Here is a 24,498-nt window from a genome sequence, read left to right on the forward strand (position 1 = left end):
TAGGAGTAAAAGATTAATTTTAAAAAATTATAGAAAGAAAGCAAAAATTGAGGTGATATTTTTCCTTACAGTCCCTTCAGCCTTCAGTCTTGTTATACTATAGTTTCTTACTTAAAGCAAGACTATAGCAATAAATCGAAGACCAATCAAAACAAAAAGTCTACAATCTCTGAAATTAAATATAAATAAACGAATTTTCAAGAGTCCATCTCTTAATGTGAGATATACAGATGTTTCATTTAAAGAAGTAAAAATGCAAAGCAAAACCCCTGTTTGCCTTCTTTCCTTCAAGTTCCTGTTGGCTCTTCGTATAATTCAAGAAGAATAGCTATCAAAATGGATGTTGGTAGCAGTAAGGGGAGTTACTTAGAGGTGTCACTGGCAAGTTAAAAATAAAATTTGCTTTAGATTATTAAAAAGAAGAGCTCAAAATGAGTTTTAAAGTGATCTTTCCCCCCTGGCTGTTCTGAGTTTGTGTAGCATATTTCTAGGTGATAATGAATAGAGTTCTTTCCTTTGGAATATTACAATGTGAAATTATTGAGGTGGACAGACAGTTGAATAACATGAAGCGAGCTAAGTTTGCTAGGAACAATATAAACATAATTGGATCTTTAGGGGGAAATTATGATTTATGATGTTGTAGCAGTTTTCCATAGTGCATTTTTAACCATAATGTGGAAACTTAGAAAATAAATGTTATTACCCCAGACACCCAATAAAGTTTCTTTTAACATGTATACACACACACACACATGTTATTTCAACATAAAAAGTAGTCATTTGGAAGAGACTTCTGTTTATGCCAAGATGGAGGAGTCTTTTTTTTTTTTTCCCCTTAGGTCTTCCTTTACAACTAAAACACCTAACAAACAAGCACAGAAACACTCTGAAATGTGGAAATAAGAAGGCAGACTGCCTGCAGACTTTGAGACTAAAGGAATGACACAGATAGTAAGTTTTCTGGGTGTTCTTATCACCTCCCATATATCCTGGAGGGTGTTGTAAAAGCCTCAAACCTGGAACCAACAACAGGCACAGACAAAATGGACTCCAAGAAAAGCCAATTCTCTTTAACCAGACTGTGGGGGGGAAGGGTAGGCTAACAACAGTAAACCTTTTTGGCAACACCCACCCTACTATAGCCAAACACCAACAGAAAAACCCCACCCTACTTCCTAAGCAGCAAGTGGCAGTACTTGGATTCCTCCACCCCATGGTGTTGGCTGGGCAGCTGAGGGACCTCATCTTCCCTTCCTGCCTAGCAAAAGCAGACAGCACTTTGATTCCCCCTGCTGGGTGGTTTTGGCAGGTTGTGCAGGGACCTAATATTCTCTCACCGCCACCCCTGTCCCACTCCATACAGAAGGAGGTGGTGTTCTCACTAGAGTAGTGTCTGTGGGTCCAGCAACCACTGAGCCTCCACCCCAACCTGAAAGAAGTGAGACATAACAAGGTGGTGTGAGGCGAGGCTAGTCCTGGCTAAACCTCCCCACTGCCCTGTGTTAGTGAAGTGTTGAGCCTTCACCCTCACCCAGCATCAACAAGGTAGAGCAAGATGGTTGGAGGTGGCCTAGTCAACACTGCTTCCCCCTCCCCTGATGCAGTAAGGCCCAGGTGCCACCCCCATCTGGCAGCTACAAGGCAAAACAGTGTTGGATGACAGGGCTGATTGGCACTCCAGTCCCCCCTCTCCCCTCTCCTGTTGTCAGCTGGGTCTTTAAGGGAGCTGAACTTTCCTCTCTGTCTTGCAGGAATGAAGCAGTGTGAGTCAACCCTCCACTTCCCCTCTCCCTACTGTCAGTGGGATCTGTCAGGGAGCTGAGCTTACACCCCTACTCTGTGGCAATGGGGTGGTGCGGGTTGGTGCCCCACTTTCACTAGGAACAAGAGTGAAGCTGAACTTCCATCCCACCCATCTGCAAAAAGGCAGTGTGAGTCATTGCTCTACTTTTGCCAGGGTGGTGTTGGCGGAGCCCAGCAGGAAGCTGAACATACACACTCACCCTGCCCTCACACTACACCTCAGCTGGTAGACTGCCTGCTAAAAAAGAGTAAATAGGATCTAGAGTCTTAAATTCTCCAAAATGTCCATTATTGCAGTTGAAGTTTGCTTAAGAACTAGGAAAATCATACCATGAATGAGAAAAAAAGGCACCAGATACCAATAGTCAGATGCTTTAGATGTTGGTTGTCTAACAAGGATTTTAAAACAGCCAGTATAAAAATTTGAAACAAATGAATTAGTCTCAGAAAAGAAATAAAGCAGAAAATTGACATTTTGGAACCAAAAAGTACAATAACCAAAATAAACTTACTGCATGGGCTCAACAGAGGAACAGAGGGACTTCCCTGGCAGTCCAGTGGTTAAGAATCTGGGCTTCCACTGCAAGGGGCATAGGTTTGATCCCTGGTCAGGGAACTAAGATCTCACATGTGGCACACCCAAACAAAAAAGAATGGAGATGACTGGAAAAGAATCAATAAAACTGAAGATAGAGTGGTAGAAATTGCTCAATCTGAATATCAGAGTAAAAATAAACCATAAATTAAATGAGTATCTCAGGGGTCTGGGGAACATTAACAGGAGATTTAATATTCATATCACCACAATCTTAGAGCTAGAGAAAAAAGGTGGACTTGAAGAAATAATGCCTGAAATTTCCCCAATTTGGCAAAAGATGCAAACCTACAGATTCAAGAAGCTGATTGAACCCCACATAAGGTAAACCTAAGTAATCCACACCTAGACACATCAAAATCAAACCTTTGGAAATGTGAAATTATTTAATGGCTATAGAGTTTAAATTTTGCAAGATGAAAAAATTCTCAAGATTGGTTGCACAACAATGTGGATATGCTTAACATACTGAACTGTACACTAAAAAATAGTTAAGATGTTAAATTTTATGTTACATGTATTTTACAATTAAATTTTTAAAAAAAATCAAACTAAATGACAAAGAATCTTAAAGCAGTTGGAAATGAACTGTTACTTACAGGGGAACAATGATGGAAGCCAGATAGAAAAGGCACACTGTATTTTAAGTACTGAAAGAAAAGAACTGGCAACTCCAAATTCTATACTTAGTGAAAATATCCTTCTATCATGAAAGTGCGACCAAAGCAGTCTCAGATGAAGGGAAGCTGTGAGAATGTGTCTGTAGTAAGACTGTGAAAGAATGACTGCAGGTAGTTCTTCAAGCAGAAAGGAAGTGATAAAAGAACGATCTGGAACATCAAGAATAACATGAATTCTACATATTTTCTTCCAGAAAATAGATGGGGAAACATCACAAGTCATCTTTTGAGGCCAGTGTTACCCTGATACCAAAACATAAAGACAGTACAGAAAAGAAAACTACACATCAGTACCCTTAGAAATATAGACACAGAATCCTCAACAAAATATTAGTAATATAAAAAGAACTATACACCATGACCCAAGTGGGTTGTATTCCAAGGATGTAAGACTGATTCAGTATTCAAAAATCAGTTGATGTAGTCCACTGTGTTAAACAGTTGAAGAAACATATTTAAAATGTGCAAAACACATGATTAAAGACAAACAGATTGGAAAGGAAGAAATTAAAAAATAGTCTCTATTAGCAAGTGACATGCAAGATGAAAAAATTAATCAACCTAAACCTTAATCTTTATACAAAAATTAATCAAAAGTATATCATGGATTTAACTATAAAACTATAAAACATTTAGAATTTAGATATGAGAAAATCTTCAGGACCGTGGGCTGAGGGAAGGGTTCATAGACCAGATTCCAAAAGCACAACCTATAAAAGAAAATAAATTGGACTTCATCAAAATTTATAATGTTTACTCTATGAAGAAGATCCTGTTACAGAGATGAAAAGACAGGTTACAGATGGTGTGAAAAAGTATTTGTACACGTATTTCTGAGACAGGACTTGTATCTAGAATATATACAAGAACTTTCAAAATCTAACAATAACAAAGGAAAATAGTCCAATTAGAAATGTCCAGACATTTCATCAAAGAGGATATATGGAAAACAAATAAGCATATGAAAACATGTCAACATGGTTAGCTATCAGAGAAATGAAAATTAAAACCACAGTGAGGGATATCTACATGCCTTTTAGAATACTGTTTTGCTGAAAGTTTTCACTTTGGTCTCAGGTTCAAAGGATTTGTTAACAAAACAAGCCACTCATTATATACAAATAAATAATACAAATAGTAGAGAATTATCTAGCTTAACTTTCAATAAACTAATATTAAAAGAGAAATAGCAAGAGCAGAGAATACATCACCAAATTGGGTTTTGACCAATATCCAGACTTAAACAATGCTGGGAAGTCCCATGTCAGCACATCTGGAGTCCCAATTGGGAAAGGGTCCCAGGCAGGGCGTCTGGTCCATGGGTGAGACCAAAGATTGCAGTTCAGGATTCAGGATTCCCATTTATAATCCCAGGATGCAAACTGATTTCATCATCAATGTGTGACGAAATTGCAGCTCTGGTTTTATGTTAAAGCTGTTGGTTTTGTCATGTAAAAATTGAATGTTGCTAAGCCTGGGGCTTGGTTGCCCAGGCCCCCTCCAGGGGCACAATAATCTCAAGATTCCTCCCCCATCTTATATATGGTGCTGCAAGTCTTGCACTCACAGCAGGCAATTATTCACAGTCAGCTCACCATATGGGCAGTGTCCAGGCAGGTTAGAAGTAAGGTCAGAGGCCTACTCTGCTTTGTCTCTGAAGCCTAATCAAGACTATTTATTTAATTTCCCTAACAAATAGCCAAAATGAAAAATACTAACACTACTTAGTGTTGGTGAGGATGTGGACAGACTGGCTATCTCATGTTGTTGATGGGGCAGTAAAATGATACAGCCTTTCTGGAAAACTTTGGCCATCTCTTCAAAAACTAAACATACACTTACTATACAACCCAGCAGTCGCATTCCTGGACATATGTCCCAGAGAACTGAAAATGCTTGTCCACACAGAAGTCTGTACATACATGTTCACAGCAGCTTGATTTGTGATATCCGAAAGTTGGCAAATGTCCTTCAATGGGTGGATGGTTAAACAAGCTGTGGTATGTTCCCACTGTGGTATACTGGAATACTACTAAACTAAAAGGAATGAATTATTGATACACACTCAAGGGAATTCATGCTGAGTGGGGAAAAGGTACATACCATATGATTCTATTTATATAAAATTCTTGAAATGACAAAATTGTAGAAATGGAGACTAGATTAGTGGTTGCCAGGGTTAGGAAGAAGGGTGAGGGAGAGGTGAATGGTTATAAAAGGGCAACACACAGGATCCTGGTGGTAAAGAACTGGTATCTTTACTCTGGTGGTAGATACAAGAATCTATACATGTGATAAAATGTGTAACATGAGTGCACAGACACACACGTGAGAACCTGTAAAACCAGTGATATCTGAGTAAGGTCTGGGCATTGTACCAGTATAAATTTCCTGGTCTTTGACAGGAAGTTGTGTAAGATGTAACCATTGGGTTAAGGGTATATGGGACCTCTGTATTGTTTTTGCAACTTCCTGTGAATATATAATCATTTCTAATTAAAAAGTTAGGGGAAAAGTTGAGAAAGCATTAGACAAAATTCACTATTATCCATTTAAAACAGTGAAATAGAAATAAAAGAGTGTGTCATTAATGTTATTAAAAAATAGTCTAAAACCAGTAACCAGCATCATGCTTGATAGAGACATGTTAGGGGCAATCTCATTAAAAGTATGCCTACTGTTTTCACCTCTATTTTACATTCTAGAAGAGTTTGCTAATGAAGTTAGACAAAATCAAAGAATATTCAAAGAAGGATAAAACAAAACTATTCATAGGTGATATAATCATCTACTTAGGTAATCTAAGGAAACCACTAAAAAGGTTTGTTAAAACCAATGATAGTCTAATAAGGTGGTATTAAACAGAGTATATATTTTTAAGTTGATGAATAGTTTTGTTAGAAATGATAATGGGAAAAGATTTAATTCAAAATAGCAGTAAAAATATTAAGTATATGGAAATAAGCAAAGGACCAGAACTAAATGAAAGAAAATAGTTGCACTAAAGAATAAGTTGAGAGAAAAGCTATGATTCTTTAAATTACTTTCAACAGGATTTGGTGTTTGTTATTTTCTTGTTTATTTTTTTAAAAATTGAGGGTAACTTTTTCTCTGTCTTGAATGAATATTCCCAGAGTTTTATTATTTTTTTTCTGATTTGTTTAGGTTTCTTTCAGTTTGTAGCTTATCTGGACAGTTAATATAACAATTTTAGTCGAATACTCTTATTAATAGTGTTTATGCTTAATACATGGACAGAGGAGCCTGGTGGGCTACAGTCCATGGGGTCACAAAGAGTTGACACGACTGACTAACACATGCTTAATATATATACAGCTAGGATTCATTATCTAGCTGTAATTATAAACTATATTTCTCATTTTTCATATGTAAACCTTGCTGCCATGCCAGGTTGTGTGTAGACGTATGATAATTTTAAATATATGTATCTGTGTACATATATGCATGCATAGTTAATGAGTGAGTAGTTTAGATTGTTTTTTCCTAAGTAATTTCAGTTCTAAACTTGTCTAATACACTTCGTGTTAAGGTACAGTTGATATTGCTTGGGTGTTAAGTTCTTTTTTATTGTGTATTTGAGAAAGTCCTACATCTTGTTTCTTTTGCAAGCTATTATTGCTGTCTTTTTGTTCGTAAGGGTGTTTGTAAGACTGTGTGTAAGTTTAATTATTTTAATTAACAATTATGTTATCAGTAACATTTTGGGTTCAGTTCAGCAAACATTTAAGCACCACTTGTTTTACCGATGAGGAAACAGTAATTGGTAATTTTGCTAATTTATAGTAAATTTTGCTGTTTATTATAGCAAATAAAGCTTGGGCTTTGAAGCTCAGCATAATGGTGTATCTTTTTTAGATAGGAGGGCTTCATTAATAAGCCTCCAGAAACCAGAAGAAATTATTAGACTTTTCCCGAAGACCTAAATTAGCCAAACCAAGTAATGCATTAGCAAATTATCTACTACTCAGATTTTTAGCCCTAGAAATGGAAGTGGACCCATTAGGGTAAGGAGCTCATCAGAATATTCTTAAGTATTTGCATTTGTCACCCCCTTTGGCAAGATAAGCAGGAGGAGAGAGAGGTTAACATTCACTGAGCAGCCAGAATGGCTAAGCACACTAAACTTGATTACAACCTCCAGCATAGCTAGTATTCAAATCTTGTAGTTTAGAAAACTGAGACTCATGTTAAGTAGCTTGCCCAAAGTTACACCTATAATAAAGGGCAGAGCCAGGTTCTGAAACTGGATATGTCAGGCTCCAAAGCCCATGATCTTTTCTCTACACTGTGATTTCCCAGACTTACCTAATCACAGGAGTCATCTCAGGTGCCTGTTTAAAAAATGAAATACCGAGCCATGGGGCTTCTAGAACTTCTGATTCAGTTTTGGTTTGGGGTAAGGCCAGGTAATGAGTATATTATTAACAGGAGTCTTAGGTGATTCTGATAATCATACATGTTTATGAAATACTGTCAACTCCATGAAGTACCAAGAGGTGGGATTCAAGGTGTTAGGAAGGCAAAAGTCGCATTGGGAGTACACAGAGGAGATTTAAAAAATAAGTTGACACTTTACTAGTAAAATGAGAATAGTAAGATTGGATTGTGGAAATTATAAAACTGTTTTAGGTTGCTTAATCTGCACAGAAAAACAATGTTTCATTTATTTTATTTTTATTAGTACTTCTCTTTCAAGTGGGGCTTCCCTGGTAGCTCAGTGCTTCCCTGGTAGCTCAGCTTGTAAAGAATCCGCTTGCAATGCAGGAGACCCTGTTTTGATTCCTGGGTCGGGAAGATCCCCTGGAGGAGGGATAGGCTACACACTCCAGTATTCTTGCCTGGAGAATCCCCATGAACAGAGGAGCCTGGTGGGCTACAGTCCATGGGGTCACAAAGAGTCGGACACAACTGAGTGACAAAGCACAGCACTCTTTCAAATGACAGCATTTGTACATTCCATTCTTTGACGTTATCCTTGTTTACACTGGAATACAAAGCACCCCTAAAGGATACAGATAAAACTGTATTTTGGATGCAGAAAAGAAAGAAGAAACCAGAGTTAGAAATAATGTGCAGAACAGCTTTAAAAACAGAATTAGTAATGTCCTGAGGTGTAAAAAAGCCCACAAAATTTTAAATACTTTTAATCCTTAAAGTCATAGGATTATAATATTTTCAAGCTGGAAGAGCTCTTAGATATCCATATATTTTATGCATGAAGAAACCACAAATCAGAGAGGCTTAAGGGCTTGACTACAGTTCTGTGCTTAGTGGCTTAGTCGTGTCCGACTCTTTGTGACCCCATGCCACCAGGCACCTCTGTCTGTGCGGATTCTTTAGGCAAGAATACTGGAGTAGATTGCCGTTTCCTTCTCCAGGGGATCTTCCTGACCCAGGGATCAAACCAGGGTCTCCTGCACTGCAGGCAGCTTCTTTACCATCTGATCTATGAGGGAAGCCTACACCTAGTGGCAGACAAACTGCACACTGGCCAAGATTCCATGAAACTCTTATGGATTGCAGATAAATACCAGAAAATAGTGACTTTTTAGGAATAAATTTAGTAGCAAATCATGTTTACCTTATATTCCCTACTTTATCTGATTTTATGGTTTCTTCCTTTTTAATTGCCCTCGAGAATATGAATGTTTTCAAAGGAATCTTTTTTAGGAGATTATGCAGTTTGAAATATAAACAGACATTTTCAGAACATGTGTTGAGGAAGAATTCTAGTCTTCTCCACTTTTTATTACAAAATTTTATAGAGAAAAATGAGCACAGGTAGTTGCCTATACTTGAACAGTAATAGGGCATTTCTGTGTAGTGTGAGCTTTGGATTCAGATGTGGGTTCAGTTGTCTTATCTGCAAACTGAATACCTCTATGACCTTGGACAGGTTATTCTCAACTTTTTTCTTCTCTATATAATAACATGACTTGTGGTTTATTAATGATTAATTGGGATTAAGTGAGAGAATATATGTAACACAGCTAACACTGTACTTTGAACAAAATAATTGCAGAGATAATAGCTATTATTATTTCCTTGAGCCAATAGTTACTTAGAATAATATAAATTTCTGAATGAGTAATTTATTTCCTTATTCAGTATTTTTTTTATCATAATCAGAAAATACTGATATAATTCCTGCTTTTAAGAATTTTGCATTTACTTCATGGCCTGGAACATAGTTCATCTTTATAACTTTATAGACAGTTGAACCCATATTCTTTTCACAGTATAAAATTCAGTATCTACCTATTCTAATGTAAGTTACATCAAATGCTTCATCCTTTTCTATTCATTATGCTAGTTTATGTTAGTGTGCTAAAATTTCCCCTTCTACTTGTTTCCGTTTATTTCATGTCAGTATTTGTGTTTTGTGATTAGGTTAGTGATTAACTTTTCAGTACTGTTTTGCATTATATTATTTTTAATGACTTGTTTGAAAAAAACACAGGCTAATTGTAGAAAATCTGAAAAAGAGAAATATGCACAAAAGGAAATAAAAGAAAAAAATAGAATATCTTTACTCTTACTATGAAATATCATTAGGAAAAGATTTAAACGTGATTGAGTAGGGGTTTTAGAATCAGATTTAGGTTTGAATTTAGGCTTTGCTTATTTGCCGTAGGCAGGATATTAGACTTTTTTACTTATTCAACGAATATTTATTGAGCACCTACTGTATGCCAGCCAGGCATTTTGTTAGGGGCTGAGGATACATGTGTGTCAGTGCTTTCAAAGATTGACATACCCGTCTTAACTTCCCATTTGTAAATTAGTGATAATGCCTCACAGAGTTGTTAGAAGCATCAAAGATGGACTTGCCTAGTATGTGATAATTGCTCAGTAAATGATAGCAATTATTATTACTATATGCATTAAGTACTAATTATATTTTCAGTCCAGATCAAATCACCTTTTTAATCAGTTTAAGGTTTTTGCTTCACACTTTATTTTTGGCCTTATTATTGCAAACACTTGCTTTCTTGTTTTTCTTTGTGCTTTTTTATGCTTATCTGTTTTTGTTTGGGTTTCCCTTTAAAGCAGTAAATAATTATGTGAATTTTTTAAGCTTTATAAAAATGCACTAAAGACCATTAAATTTTTATTATCAAGCATTTTGAACACATACCAGAGTAGAGAGAATAGAATAGTGAACCATCATATTTCGATAGCCCAGCCTCAAAGATTATCAACTCATGGCCACTCTTGTTTCATCTGTACTCCGCATCACACACACACTACTCTCCCTCTTCCCCTCCCTGGCTCTAGTGGATTATTTTGAAGCTGCATTTCAGACATAAATATTTACATGTGTATTTCTTAAAAGATAAAGAATTTTTTAAACATCTAATTAACATACCATCATCACTCATAAAAACATCAATAATTCTGTAATAGCGTCAAATATCCTTTAAGATACTCAGTTTTAAGTAGATACTTTACAGTTCTTAGTGTAAATAGGTGTAAAATAGGAATTATTTCCGTCATCTTATTTTAACTTTTTTATTATTGTGGCTTTGTTTCTTTATGCTGCTTTATGGATTCTTTTGTTTGAGGAGGTTATGAAAACTTGAAGAATTACAGAGCTGGAAAGACTTGGGTTTGAGTCTTGCTTCTGCCATTCACTAATTAACTTTGCTGAACCTTGGTTTCCTCATCTGTAAAATAGGGGTAATTATACCTACCTCATGTGCTTAGGGTTGAATGGGATGCCTATGTAAGGTACTAGTCACAGTCTTTGCCAGTTATTATATTCTCCACTGATTTGGACTGCAATAAATAATTATAATTCTCAGTTGTTTCATGGTTTTTCAAAGCATTCCAAAGTTTATTAGCTAGTTACTAAAAGCAGTGGTTTTTAAATGTCTTTTTAGGAAAGACAGAATTTAGAATCTTAGTTTTTCCTTTCTTCCACTACCTCTTATTTTCAGTCCACTTTATTTTATCAAAACTTGCTAAAGTTTTATATTGTTTATATACTTGTATCAGTTATTTATTCTTCATTAGTGACCCTTTCTCCTTTATTGGGGTTATTATTTTATTCAGTTATTTCTAGATACTAAGTTGGTGTCAATATACTTTACCAATTCTTTCCTACCTCAGTATTTTTGAATTCTTATTTTGATGCTCTTTCAATGGTCTAAGACATACCTTTGAACAGTTCATGAAAAAAGGTACTACTAAGGTGGTGAAATTTTATAAGACTTTGCAGAACTAAGAATAATTTCCTGTAACTTTTGGATGTGAAGAACTGGGACAAGGTATAAAATTCTTAGATCCTAACTTTTCCCTTTTAACTCTGTGTAAGTCATTACTTCATTGTCTTCTGGCATTTTATTGTTGCAGAGGAGAAATCTGAGGTCAATATGATTTTAGTTCCTTTGAAAATAACCTATTTTTTTCTGCTTGTATGCTTGTAGGATTATATCTTTATCCTTGACATTTAAAAACATTTGCCAGGACATGTCTTGGTGTTGATGATCTCTGTTGAACCTTCTCAGTCTCCAGTCTCAGGTATTTTTTTTTCAGAACTGGAAAGTTTTCTTATACTTTTGATTGATTAAACTGCTGGATTTTCTTTAGGAGCATCTGTTATTCATAGATTATTTCTACGTCTGTCCTCCATAGTTTTTTAATCTTTTCTCTCCTTTTTTTTTTCATTTACTCAAGTTTGTCCTCCGTGGCATGGATTCTGTTTTCTGCAGTGTCAGTTCTGATACTTGCTATTCATAATGCAGATTTAATTTTGGCTACCATGTTTTCATTTCTTTATTCTTATCTCAACATACTCTTGTTTCATAAGCAGAATTCCCCTTAGGGGTACACTCCAAAAAAAATGAGATGGATTCAGGCCTAAAGACTTATTTTCTGAGGCCACAACCACAGGAAACCATCAGAGAGGGAAAAAAAAGCTTCTGAAAGATTCTTCTAAAACTTAATAATGTAAATATAACCAGTGGTCATTCCTACCCTAGTCTAGAAAATAGAATAGTCTTGAGTACTAGCAGACCTTTAGTTGCTAGAGGAATAGCAAAGCCCATGTAATGGCACCTTAGCTAGAAATAAATGGATTTTTCTAATTACATTGATTGTTTTTTCTCTTTATAAAATAATATATAATAAATGCATATAATTTTGAAAATACAGTACAAAGAAGAAAATCCTATGACCCAGGTAACTACTGATAAGATTTTATATGTTTTCCAGTTACATGCACACATGTTGGGAGGGGGGTGTGCAAAATTGGGATCATACGATTTAGTTTTGTATCCTTTTTAACTTAATATATTGCAGTCATATTTTTGCATCATTAATTTTTATTTGAGGCCCTTATTTTAACCATTGCATAGTATTACTACATATGAATAGATGTGTTATGCTGTATTTAACCAGTCCCCTGTTGGTCATTTAGATTGTTTTCTATTTTTCAGTATAATGAGTATGATGAATATCACTGTACATAGTCTTTATGCACATCTCTGATATTTCCTTAGGATAAATGAGGAGCTGATTCTTAATCCTGTCACATTGGTAAGGATTATATACATTCCTTATTAAGAATATAAAATGCTTGTTTCTTATTGTTTCAATGTGATTGCATAGAAGATTCTTTGGATTCTGAACAATTTGATGCTATCTTAACTGAAGTTTTAGAGAGGTTTCTCATGCTTCATCATCAGCACCTTCATGGAAATCCTCTGCCATATGTTTTGGGCAGGAAAACCGCTGCTGATATCAGGGAGTTTGGAAGGCAGATATACTTGTGGAAACTTGAGGATGGTTTAAAAAAAAAAGGCATGGTTCTTGTTTATATCTACAACCTGGATCTCCAGATCAGTACACTAAGGCTCTGGCCCCGTTCTTTTCCTCCTCCCTTCCTGTTGTTTTAGGCTGTTCTCTATGAGGAATTCTTTTCTCCCAATGTTCATATGTATATTTCATTTCTAGGTGGTAGGATGTCACGAGATGATATGTCCTGCTAAGTTCAAGGTAGCATTTATGAGTCACAAATCATTTTTGTAGTCCTAGTGTATTTGTGCAAGATGGTCTTCTGCTAGACTCAGTGTATTTTTTAAAACTTATTTTATATTTAGTGATAGCAAACTACCAAGCAGCCTAGAAATGTGCATGGTAGTAACACACCATTACAGCAAAACAATCTGTTTAATAGGGTTGCTTAAAATTAAAAAAATTTTAATTAGAGAAATATTCTTGATTTTAACATTTTTAAAATTTTCCTTAAAATACTTTGCAATATTCTAGAAGTCCTGAAACCTTGGTTCAGAATTACTGATTTGAACTGAGGCTAACAGTCTCCTTTGTCTGATTTGTTCTGGTGAGACCCATATTGTATATTATTCTAATTTTTGACTTTTACACATTCAGACTACCAGAGTAAAGCATGATTAGCATTTCCTAACCTTTTCCAGTATTTCACATAATATTTGCATATGTACAGTCTGCCAAGCTCTGAGATTTTTTGGCTGGAAGGCATTATGGTGGGATGAGAGAGGATAAATACGTTTGCCTCGCATTTAAACTATTCTTTTTCACTCGTACTCATTCTTTAGCCACATTGTATAAAAATATATCACACATATGAATGATCTCTTCCACCCTGCTTGGCAGGAAATTGGCTGTGTAAGTGGTGAAACAGGTATCTCAATACTCTCCTGTACTTCTTCATTGCATTATGACTTTTGGAAGCTAACTGTAGAAATAGAAATATTACACAGTCAATTGAAGGCAAAGAGGGGACAGGAAGTAGCATTTACTGAGCATCTACTGTCCCTTGGTGAGTCCTTTTAATTACAACAGCCCTGTGAAGTAGATATTATATGCATCTTACAAATGAAAAAACTGAGGCTCAAAATGTTAAGTAACTTAGCTAGTTAACTACAGCAGTAAGTGACAGGACTGGGGTTTAAACCTGCTACTAGCCAGACTCAGAGCACATGTTTTTTTCTATTTGTTTCTTAAAATTAGAGAAATTTTCTTGTTTAATTGGTATTATTTCTTGAACTTTTGAAACTATAAGTATTACAATAGTGAGTCACATTAGTGGTCCATGTAACCTAATCTCTAGCGAAGTCAAGAGTCCTTTTTCAGAAGGGAAAATTCTTAGCCACAGAGGTAATTATCCTCATTTCTAAATAGTTAGCATTTGAATCCTTGTTTGGCTGAAGTGATACAAAAGGTTTATTGAAGTAAAGTTGCCTTTTGGGGTTGATTTTGGTAACGCTACACTGGTATGTAGGATAAAATTAGCTTTTATATTTCCCTGCTTTAAAAATTAAATTGTTCAAAGTTCTAAATCTTTCATAAACTCAGAAAGGAAGTAGATGTTTTTATTCTCCAATTAAAAATAATTATATTAAAAAAAGCTGAAACATTAGTAGTTTGAAAAAATGTAGAACATAAAATACCTTTAGATTATATTTTACTTAACTTTTTTCTTAGACCGCTTTGTTAGTATATTGTATGTATCAACCAGGTGGAAAATTCAGAAAAGAGAATGCATTGTACAATTTATGGATTACATAAAGCTGAAAATAGTGAAGAAGCTGATTGACAGAGTTGGAATCTAATCTACAGAGGTTGTAGCAATGAATCAGAACTGGAAAAAGATGAATAAAAAAATTTAAGACTCTAAGACTAAGTAACAAGTACAAGATAGAGGATAGAGGGCTTAGTTGCAGTGTAAGTGAAGAAAACAAGAATTTAACCAACAGAAAACAAGAAAGAAATAGTATGACTCAGCAATGTGTTGTGGACATTCCAAAAATAATGCATTTGTGAACTGCATTAATATAAGTGTATTATGTAGAACAAGGGAGGTGATATGCCCTTTACTCTGCATTGGTTATATCAAGGTTACGGTTAATTGCGCACAATTCTCTATACCACCATTTAAGATGAATTGGTTGCATGCTCAGAAAAGAAAGTGGTCTGATCTTCTAAATGGAGTGTTTGAAGGAACTTGAATTATCTAGAAAAGAACAGACTTGAGGTGTTCTTTGAGTTTATGGTCACAGCTGTAGATTTACTTCCATGACTTTGTAGATAGAGTACAGACAAGTTAGTCATCGTGTATTAGTAATCCTCTTAAAAAGAATTTGCATTTGAGGAAAGTTACTATATGAAGAAGAGCATTATCTAGCAGTCAGTGCTTTTCCTGAAATAGTATAGTAAGCTGCCCAGTGAGGTATAGTACTTTCTTGTCCTGATACTGTTCATAGGTGAGAAGGGGATAGAAAGAATTTAAGCATATAGTAATATGAGTATGTTTGTGTATTTGGAACAGAAAACTAAGATCAAAATGACTTTATGCAGTATTATTTTATCCTCTTGAACCTACCTTACCTTAATAATAGTAATTTGTGTTGGTACAGCTTCTTACAGTTTATAATGTATTTTCTTATGAGTTATCTCATTTTCGAGCTTAACGACAACCCTTTGAGTAGACAGGGCAGGTACCCCCATTTTGAACAGATATAAAGTAATGGGTCAGGAGACTCTCTGAATTGGCCCAAATCATAAAGCTTTTTAAGTGTCAGATCTAGGATTCTACCCCTGGTCTACCAATTCAGATTTTAGTGCTGTTTCTCCTATACATAAAAGTAAGTTACAAGCTGTGATTCTTTGCATTGAAAATTGCAAGGAACAGATGATTCTCAAATTATATTCCCATGGAAAGTATAAATGTAGCTCAAGTTAAACCAAGGGTTCTAAAAGCCAAATAATGGGGAGCCATTGAGTAGATCTGTGTTAATAGGAGGAGAGCACTATGTACAATTAGTGAGAAAATCTACTTTGGGCTCCTAGATTAATGATGATACCATTCACTGAGACAGTAAATGCTGGAGAAGTAGCAAATTGGTGGGCTGCAGAGGGAGTGATTGAATTTTGACAATAATTAAAATAGCTAACTTTGATTGTTTACTGACAGGTCTTACATCATTATCTTATTTAGTCTTCAAAGCTCTCTGAAGATAAGACTTTTTAATCTCCACTTTCCATATGAAGAAAGAGCTTAGATAGTTTAAATAACTTGTCCAAGGCTTCATAATCAGTGTAAGAGCAGGACTTTGAATCTAGGTGTCTGACTCCAAAACCAGTGTTCTTAAGAGCTCCTTAAAGGTTTTTCTGGGATATTTGGATAAAAATGATCAGTGTTCAGTTGAATAAATGGTTGTGGCTTATAAGAGAAAGATGTATCCTGGTGTTATTTGAGTCCTTACTGTAGGAGTGGACAATACATAGCCTCTGAAAGTGTCTTCAGAAAATAAAGATTTTATACCTGCTTCCTCCTTTTCTGTATTTTGGCACCATTTCTGTGCTTTGTAATCTTGTGTGGGCATTTCCTAACCCTGGCACATACTCTGTGAGTGTTTGAAAATGGAAGTTGCCCTTTTTATGGGTCAGTAAACCTATGAGATGCTGTAGGATGGATCTTTAGGATGAGGGTATGTTTCATTAAGTTTTCATCTCCAGTTTGGTGCCTAGAACATAGCATGAATGAAATGAAACGGATGGATGAATGGATGGATGAATAAATAGAGATAGGGAGAGTACAGAGAGGAGTTCAAATTCAGACCAGATGTCTCTTGTGGGATATGGGGTAGTGGATGCCTACCTTTTATTTCCTAGTTGATAATTCTCTAAAGATGGTTAGCTTAGATCCTTGTACTTTGTTGAATTAACAAGTGGCCAGGGGCATTACTCCTTTTTCCAGTGAGGGAGTTAGAGAAGACATTACGTATACCTGACTTTTGCTTTTGTTTTTAATTACGCAAATAATACATATTCATTGTAGACATTGTAGACACATTAGAAAATCCAAATAAGCAAGACAATTTAAATTGTCTAAAATTCTACCACTCAGAGATAGTCACTGTTAACATTTTGGTGTATATCCTTCCAGAGTTTTTCCCATACAAATATATACATTAAAACATGTATATATTTATTTACAATGGGATCATTACAATCCATACTGTTTTGTAAACTGCTTTTTCACTTATTACATGTGAGTGTCTTTCCATGTCAATAAATTTACATCTTTATCATCATTTTTAGTGACTGCATAGTATTCCATTATATGGATGTACCATAATATATTTAACTAGTTCTCTATTGTTAGGAATTTAGGTTTCCAATTTGGAGTTCTTTTTGGAAAAAGTTATGGTGAGCATTCTTATATGTATATCTTTGCACACGTGTCTATTTTTTTAAAAAGTTGAAATGATGAGACATTTCAAAGTTTTATGTGTCTTTTTTGTTTTTTAAATACAGGCTTAGATTGCCTTCTTGAAAGGTTGTGCTGGTTTACACTTGCTACAGCAGTATATCCAGAGTGTTCTTATCCCCATACCTGTATTAGCACTGGGTGTTATTTTTTTCTGTAAATCATTACCAATTTGAAAGTCAAAAGTATCTTTCAGTTAAATACATTTCTTTGATTAGTACTAAGGCTGAACTGTTTTTTCCCTTATTGCTCATTTCTGTTGAAGTTCAGTGTTTTTTCTTACAGGTTTGTAAAACGAAGTTCTTTATGTATTGAGGATACCAACCCTTTGTCATATGTTGCTTTTTTTTTTTTTTTTTTTGTAATCAATTTGTCTTTATCTTTTTTATGTCTGACAGAGACATTTTAAACTTTTATGGATTCAAATGTCATTTTTTTCCTTTATGATTTCTACCTTTCTTACCTTATAAGTAGTACTCACCTGTGTTTTCTTCTAATGCTTATATAATTTTACTTTTTGACACTTAAATGTTTAATCCATCTGGAATCTCTATTGATGTAGAGATTTAGCTTAATTTTCCCCCCAATAATTAATCATTTGTCCTGATTGTTTATCAATGGAGTTGGAATTCAGAATGTGTTTTGCCATAGAAACTATTGTAAATGATGTTTGGTGAGGTTTAAATAAGACCATTGTAATGCATTTAACTATTAAAATAAACTCAAGGACTTGCCAGGGATTACCTGGAAAGGTGACCATCAGTTATTACATCATTTCCATGGAAAAATATTTTTATAATTTTAAACATCAATTTATACATTAACTTTTGAAGCACAACCTGTTGCAAATTGGCAACTGCATACTTAAATGGTGGTTCTTTATTTCATTAGAACCCTTTAGGAGTGAAAATATTCCTATATGATTTTTTTTTGTCTGCCTTCGTTTGACTCGAACTGATGTGAAATCTGTTTTGGTAACTTTCTACTTGCTATGCTTTTCACAGAATGGACAGCAAATTATGGATGAACCTATGGGAGAGGAAGAGATTAATCCACAAACTGTAAGTAAAATATTGTATCATAGGGATATAGATAAATCAGATATCATAAAACTTAAACATTCTTATTTTTAAACTGGGCAAAGTAATGATTTTACAGCATTGGAAACTTATTGATGCTTTCACATTAACTTTACCAAAATACATTCTTGAATATGCCAGTGATATTTTTAAAAGCTGTTTGACAAGCCTGATTTTAAGACAGATTATAAAGACAGACTTTATATTGTTGAAAGTTTTTCGTTAGTAACTTAAATCTTGCTTTAAAAAAAAAGAACCTAACCATAGATTTATTGGTGAAATAAATAAATGGTCATGCTTTTTAGAGATGTTTAATGTTGAAAATCATTGTTCACCGTTTCCTCATCTTGCTTTTTTAATTCAGTCCTGAATCCCAGCACCTAGACCAATGCCTGGTACATAATAGGCACTCTGTAAATATTAAAGAAACAAATAAATAAATAGTCTCCTCTTACAAGATAACCATCGCTAGCAGCTTAGGTATTATCATCATTTTGTTCTGTATATAAGACAATTATTATTACTGTTTTACATTATTTATTATTATTCCTGGTTTTACATCCATATATCCGCCATCCAGTACCCAGTAGATGTTCCATCAGTGCTTGTTAATTAAAGGAACGCATGAATTAAGTCTTGGCTAACATGTAGAGCCTAGTGCCTGAGGCTGCCTTCAGATTTGGTCTAGATTTCTGCACCTCCCAGATTATTTGGATGATTTTACTTCATTGGTCTATAGTATATCTTTATTAGCATGTAAGCAAATATAAAAACAAGTATTAATATTGATTTTTCTGCCATCAGCCACCTTGTTTTTCTTGCACAACAATTCCTTTGGAAGGAAAACCTTCAAATTTTTTATTCTCTGTAGTATAAAATCAAATCATTTTCCATTGTGATATTCTACATACATGGCTCATACTTTCCCTCTGAGTACTCCCAGCATTAGTGACATTTACATCTGAAAGAAGATTGCATTCTAGAGATAGATAGGTTGAAAAAGTGCAGGACTAAGAAACTACCAGCAATGTGGGTTAAGTTGTTGAGATCATTCCCCATTACAGGAATCGGGTATAAGATGAAAGCCTAATATTTAATATTTATTTAATGATATTAAATCCAGAAGACTATCAAATATTTCTTAACCTTATCCTTTTAAATTGTATTTGCCTATAATGTACAATTACATGTTTTTGTCAGTTACTGTTAAATAGTGAAAGTTGAGATGTTGTAGTAGTTATTTTCGGAGAAGGCAATGGCACCCCACCCCAGTACTCTTGCCTGGAAAATCCCAAGGACAGAGGAGCCTGGTAGGCTGCAGTCCGTGGGGTTGCTAAGAGTTGGACACGACTGAGCAACTTCACTTTCACTTTTCACTTTCATGCATTGGAGAAGGAAATGGCATCCCACTCCAGTGTTCTTGCCTGGAGAATCCCAGGGACGGGGGAGCCTGGTGGGCTGCCGTCTATGGGGTTGCACAGAGTTGGACACGACTGAAGTGACTTAGCAGCAGCAACAGTAATTTTATATGTAACAAATTACCCTAAACTTAGTAGCTTAAGCCAACATACATTTTTTAACTCACAGTTCCTGTGGGCCAGGAATATGGGCATGGCTTAACTGCGTCCTTTTGTTCAGGGTCTCTCATGGACTACAGTCAGGGAGTTTGCTAGGGCTGAAGTCTCATTTGAACCTTGACTGGAGAAGGGTCTGCTTCCAAGCTCACATGTTGGGCGGCCTGGATTCCTGGCCCGTAGAAACTGTGAGATAGTAACTATGTATGGGACTGGTAGACTTTCTTGTAGGTTGGTTGACCCCTTTTTGAACCCCCCCTTCTATGGGCTGGAATGCAGAGTGTGATGATTAGCCAGTTTTGGCCACAACAAAACTATAGAATGGATATAGAATAACAAGAAAGAAGAAACTTGGATCCTTAATGACCTAAGGACCTAGCGACACTTCTTCACTCTAACCTAGCCTTGTACCTGTGAAATGCTCTGTGAGAGAAAAATAGGCACTTCTCTTGTTTGAGCCTTTGCATTTGGGGTCTTTTTGTTAGAGCAGCTGAGTCTGTACTCTGACTATATCTAGTCATTCATTAATGAAGTATTTAATGAAGGTCTGTTTGGTGCCAAGAACTCTGCTAACTTGTTAGAGACACAAAAATATATAAGGGAAACTTGTAGTTTTAAAATGGCAAAATAAAGCTGTTTTTGTCCTCTTCTCTGAGATATTATCACTCTAAACAACAAGGAGAATAAAAAACATAAAAGTGGTCTTTGAAATTAGAAGACTTCAGTTATTTGAACCACAATATTTAAATATGGAAAGCAGATAAAAGAATCATAAAAAGATGGAGTTATAGGACCTACATGCTGGTAAGGGGTATATCAGCATGAAGGAAACCTTGTTCAGGGCTCCAGAGCCCCAGAAGAGCTCAAAAATGAGGTCATCTAGTACTATGGAAAGTGGAGGTATGGCCCAGGCTGAAAATAGTGATTGGTTGAATGTCGACATAAAAAGCCTTCACTGTATCCCCTCTCCTACCCCTGGAAGAGACAGAAAGTATTTCGTAGAGAAAAATTAACCAGAGAGGCTCCAGACATGGGGAAGCCCAAGCATAGTAGTAAGTGGGATGAGACACTGGGCTGGAAACAGGGAGATCAAGTGAAAGGCTACTCCTCAATGGCACTGTGATCCCCTACCGCTACCCGTTTCACCAGCCAAGACCATATCCTCCATACAGGAGAGTGGAGTCACCTTTCCTGAAGAAACAATGATCCCTGATAAAAGACCTTCAGATAATTGCCGTTTGGGAGATCTTATTGTAAAGGCTGGCTGCTTGGCCAGATAACCTACAAGAAAGCCTACCAGTTGACAAGCTCCAGAATATTTGGTCCACTTCTTAGTGCCTCACTCTTAAATATGAGTTAAAAGCCAAATATCACCAGATACTTGAGAAAGGCTTCCAACGTGAAAGAATAAGATCTTAAGGGAAAGAGACAATGCAGGAAAAAGAAAAATTAATATCCTTTGAATGCTAAGAGGTGAAATTGATTTTCTAAATCAGAAGTAGAATGCTATTTTTTTAGTTAGAAAAAGAAACTCTTAGAAATTAAAAATGTGATAATATTTTATATTTCAGTAGAATATTTAGAAGCTAAAATTGAGGAAACTTCAAAAAATAGAATAAGACAAAGAGAAAATAGGAGAGAAAATGAAAGAGAAGCAGTCTAACATTTACCTAATAGGAATTCCAGAAAGAGACAGTGGGGAAATGGAGGGGAAGAAATTAGGAAAGAAGTAGCATGAGAGACATATTTTCCCCTGTATCTTAATAATCTTTGAAATCAGAATGTTTGTTATGATTGAAGGTGTGACACATTTTAATTGGCATCACTTTCTCTTTCTTGTTATAGTGATAATCACGCTCTTAGATTAGATAGAATACTAAAATAACAGAAAAAGTTTTTTTCCTTCAACATGAGGACCATGAGTCTCTGGATTAAAATGGCTTACTGAAAGCCTGTTAATAATAATAATAATAATTAAAATAAACCAGAAAGACCACCCTACTCTAAAGAAGGGTCCTTATAAAATATCAAAACACCAGGGATAAAGAGAAGATCCAGGGATAAAGAGAAGTTTTGCTGTGGGCTAAATGTGTTTCCTCAAAATTCATATGTTGAAGCCAATGTGATGATATTTAGAGGTGGGGCCTTTGGGAGGTGGTTAGGTCACAAGGGCAGAGCCCTCATGAATGGTATTAGGACCCTTATAAAATACACCCTAGAAAACTCCCTCACCCCTTCTGCTGTGTAACGAGAAGACACAGCAAGAAGATGGCTATCTGTGAATCAGGAAACAGGTCCGTACCAGACACCATATCTGCTGGCAACTTGGGCTTGAACTTCCTGGTGTATAGTACTGTGAGAAATAAATTTCTGTTGTTTATTATAAGCCACCCACTGTATGGTATTCTGTTAGAGTGGCCCAAACAGACTAAGATAAGCTTTTAGAGATTTTTTTTTTTATACCATATATAAAGGAGTGGATATAAGAACAGTATCAGACATTTCAGCATTGAAAGTTGAAAATCAAGGAGCAATGCCTTTGAAATGCTTAGTGAAAGTGATTTTCAAGGAAGATATTTTCAGACATGTACCTATTCTTTGGAAGTTCCTAGAAAATGGGCTCTGCCAACAGTAGAAGACTGTTAACTAAAGCAAAGAAATTCAGGCAACAGAAGACCCAACATTTGCAAAAGCACAATGAAGAAAGTTCCTTCCCATTATGATGAATAAAGGATGCCTTAGAAGATTAATTCATTCAGTCCACTTAGACAGTCCTCAGTCCAGATTGAAGCAGAAAGATGATTCCAGGAGGGCTGTCTTCGGGGGAGAAGATGTTAGAAGTTATGAATTATCCAATAGGTTTTGAGTATTGAAAATTCACTTGAGATACAAAGAGAAGAATTTGAGATAGGTACAAAGAAAAGAAAGCAAGTTCTAAAGCAAAACAACTATTAACTAAAAAAAAAATGTGTACGAGAAATTTAACTATAGTATATTCCTTCAAGTAGTGAACAGTGTTTGCATAGTCATAATATTTATAAAGACTAAATATTGATTTAACCAAAGCTTGTGTTATGAGTTATCATCTATAATAGGATGTCTAAAGGTAATAACTGAAATTGGTGAGTCAGAAGAAAATAGTATAAAGTTATTAGCTGTCATATAAATACCAGAGGGAACAATGAATAGAGCTGAAAGGGTATTGGAAACACTAGGTACTGCTACTTTTTGGTTATATAAGCCTTGCATTATTTGACCTTTTAACCTTCACTCAGACCTTCTTGACATGGAGCTGCCCCTGTGATGTCTCTTAAACATGTCCCCTGATTTCTGTTTGTTGGGAGAGTTGTTTCATCCTGGCTGAATTTTTTTTTTTTACTTCTTCACACCTCATCTCTTCTGCTCTTCCTTCTGTTCTTTGCGCTGCAGTCTGCCTCCTTCCCATATCTTAATCCACCTTTCTTCCATCTTCTAGAATTTATTGCTGTTTTCCTTTCTTCTGCCTTTCTGAAGGTTCAACCCTTTCTTGTCTATATGTACTTGAAGTACAATTATTTCTTTCATGTGTCTAATAAAATATTAGAAAATTTATCTAATTAAATTGATCCGTACCAGAATAAACAGGTAGTTATCACCTTCCTCCATCTCCTTGCCCCAGGAATGTTTGCATGTTCAGTTCAGTCACTCAGTCATGTCCGACTCTTTGTGACCTCAATGGACAGCAGTACGCCGGGCTTCCCTATCCATCACCAACTCCCGGAGCTTGCTCAAACTCATGTCTGTCGAGTCAGTGATACCATCCAACCATCTCATCGTCTGTCATCCCCTTCCCCTCCTGCCTTCAGTCTTTCCCAGCATCAGGGTCTTTTCCAGTGAGTCAGTTCTTCACATCAGGTGACCAAAGTATTGAAGTTTCAACTTCAGCATCAGTCCTTCCAATGAATATTCAGGACTGATTTTCTTTAGGATTGACTGGTTTGATCTCCTTGCTGTCCAAGAGACTCTCAAGAGTCTTCTCCAACACCACAGTTCAAAAGCATCAATTCTTTTGGACTCAGCTTTCTTTATAGTCCAACTCTCATATCCATCCATGACTACTGGAAAAACCATAGCTTTGACAAGATGGACCTTTGTCAGCAAAGTAATGTGTCTACTTTTTAATAAGCCATCTAGGTTGGTCCTCCTTTTCTTCCAAGGAGCAAGCGCCTTTTAATTTCATGGCTGCAGTCACCATCTGCAGTGAATTTGGAGCCCCCCAAAATAAAGTCTCTCACTGTTTCCATTGTTTCCCCATCTATTTGCCATGAAGTGAGGGGACCGGATGCTATGAGCTTAGTTTTCTGAATGTTGAGCTTTAAGCCAACTTTTTCACTCTCCTCTTTTACTTTCATCAAGAGGCTCTTTAGTTCTTATTTGCTTTCTGCCATAAGGGTGGTGTCATCTGCATATCTGAGGTTATTGATATTTCTCCTGGCAGTCTTGATTC

The 24,498-nt window shown here is 35.7% G+C and overlaps 1 protein-coding gene across 5 annotated transcripts in view; it reads left to right on the forward strand.

Moving 5' to 3' along the window:
- The window catches only part of RPS6KA3 (ribosomal protein S6 kinase A3), a 159,200-nt gene that overhangs the window by 58,858 nt on the left and 75,844 nt on the right, over positions 1 to 24,498 (forward strand). For 2 of the 5 annotated variants that reach the window (XM_005228374.5, XM_059883342.1), the window contains exons 2-4: positions 11,532 to 11,625; positions 12,606 to 12,642; positions 18,364 to 18,420. In XM_005228374.5, coding sequence (XP_005228431.2) covers positions 18,379 to 18,420 — 42 coding nt within the window. In that variant the 5' untranslated portion in view covers positions 11,532 to 11,625; positions 12,606 to 12,642; positions 18,364 to 18,378. Of the gene's footprint in view, positions 1 to 11,531; positions 11,626 to 12,542; positions 12,643 to 18,363; positions 18,421 to 24,498 lie in introns of all 5 variants that reach the window. The other 3 variants (XM_024987870.2, NM_001098937.1, XM_059883343.1) reach the window with 2 other exon arrangements.

Source organism: Bos taurus, chromosome X (genome assembly GCF_002263795.3).
Source record: "Bos taurus isolate L1 Dominette 01449 registration number 42190680 breed Hereford chromosome X, ARS-UCD2.0, whole genome shotgun sequence".
NCBI lineage: Eukaryota > Metazoa > Chordata > Mammalia > Artiodactyla > Bovidae > Bos > Bos taurus.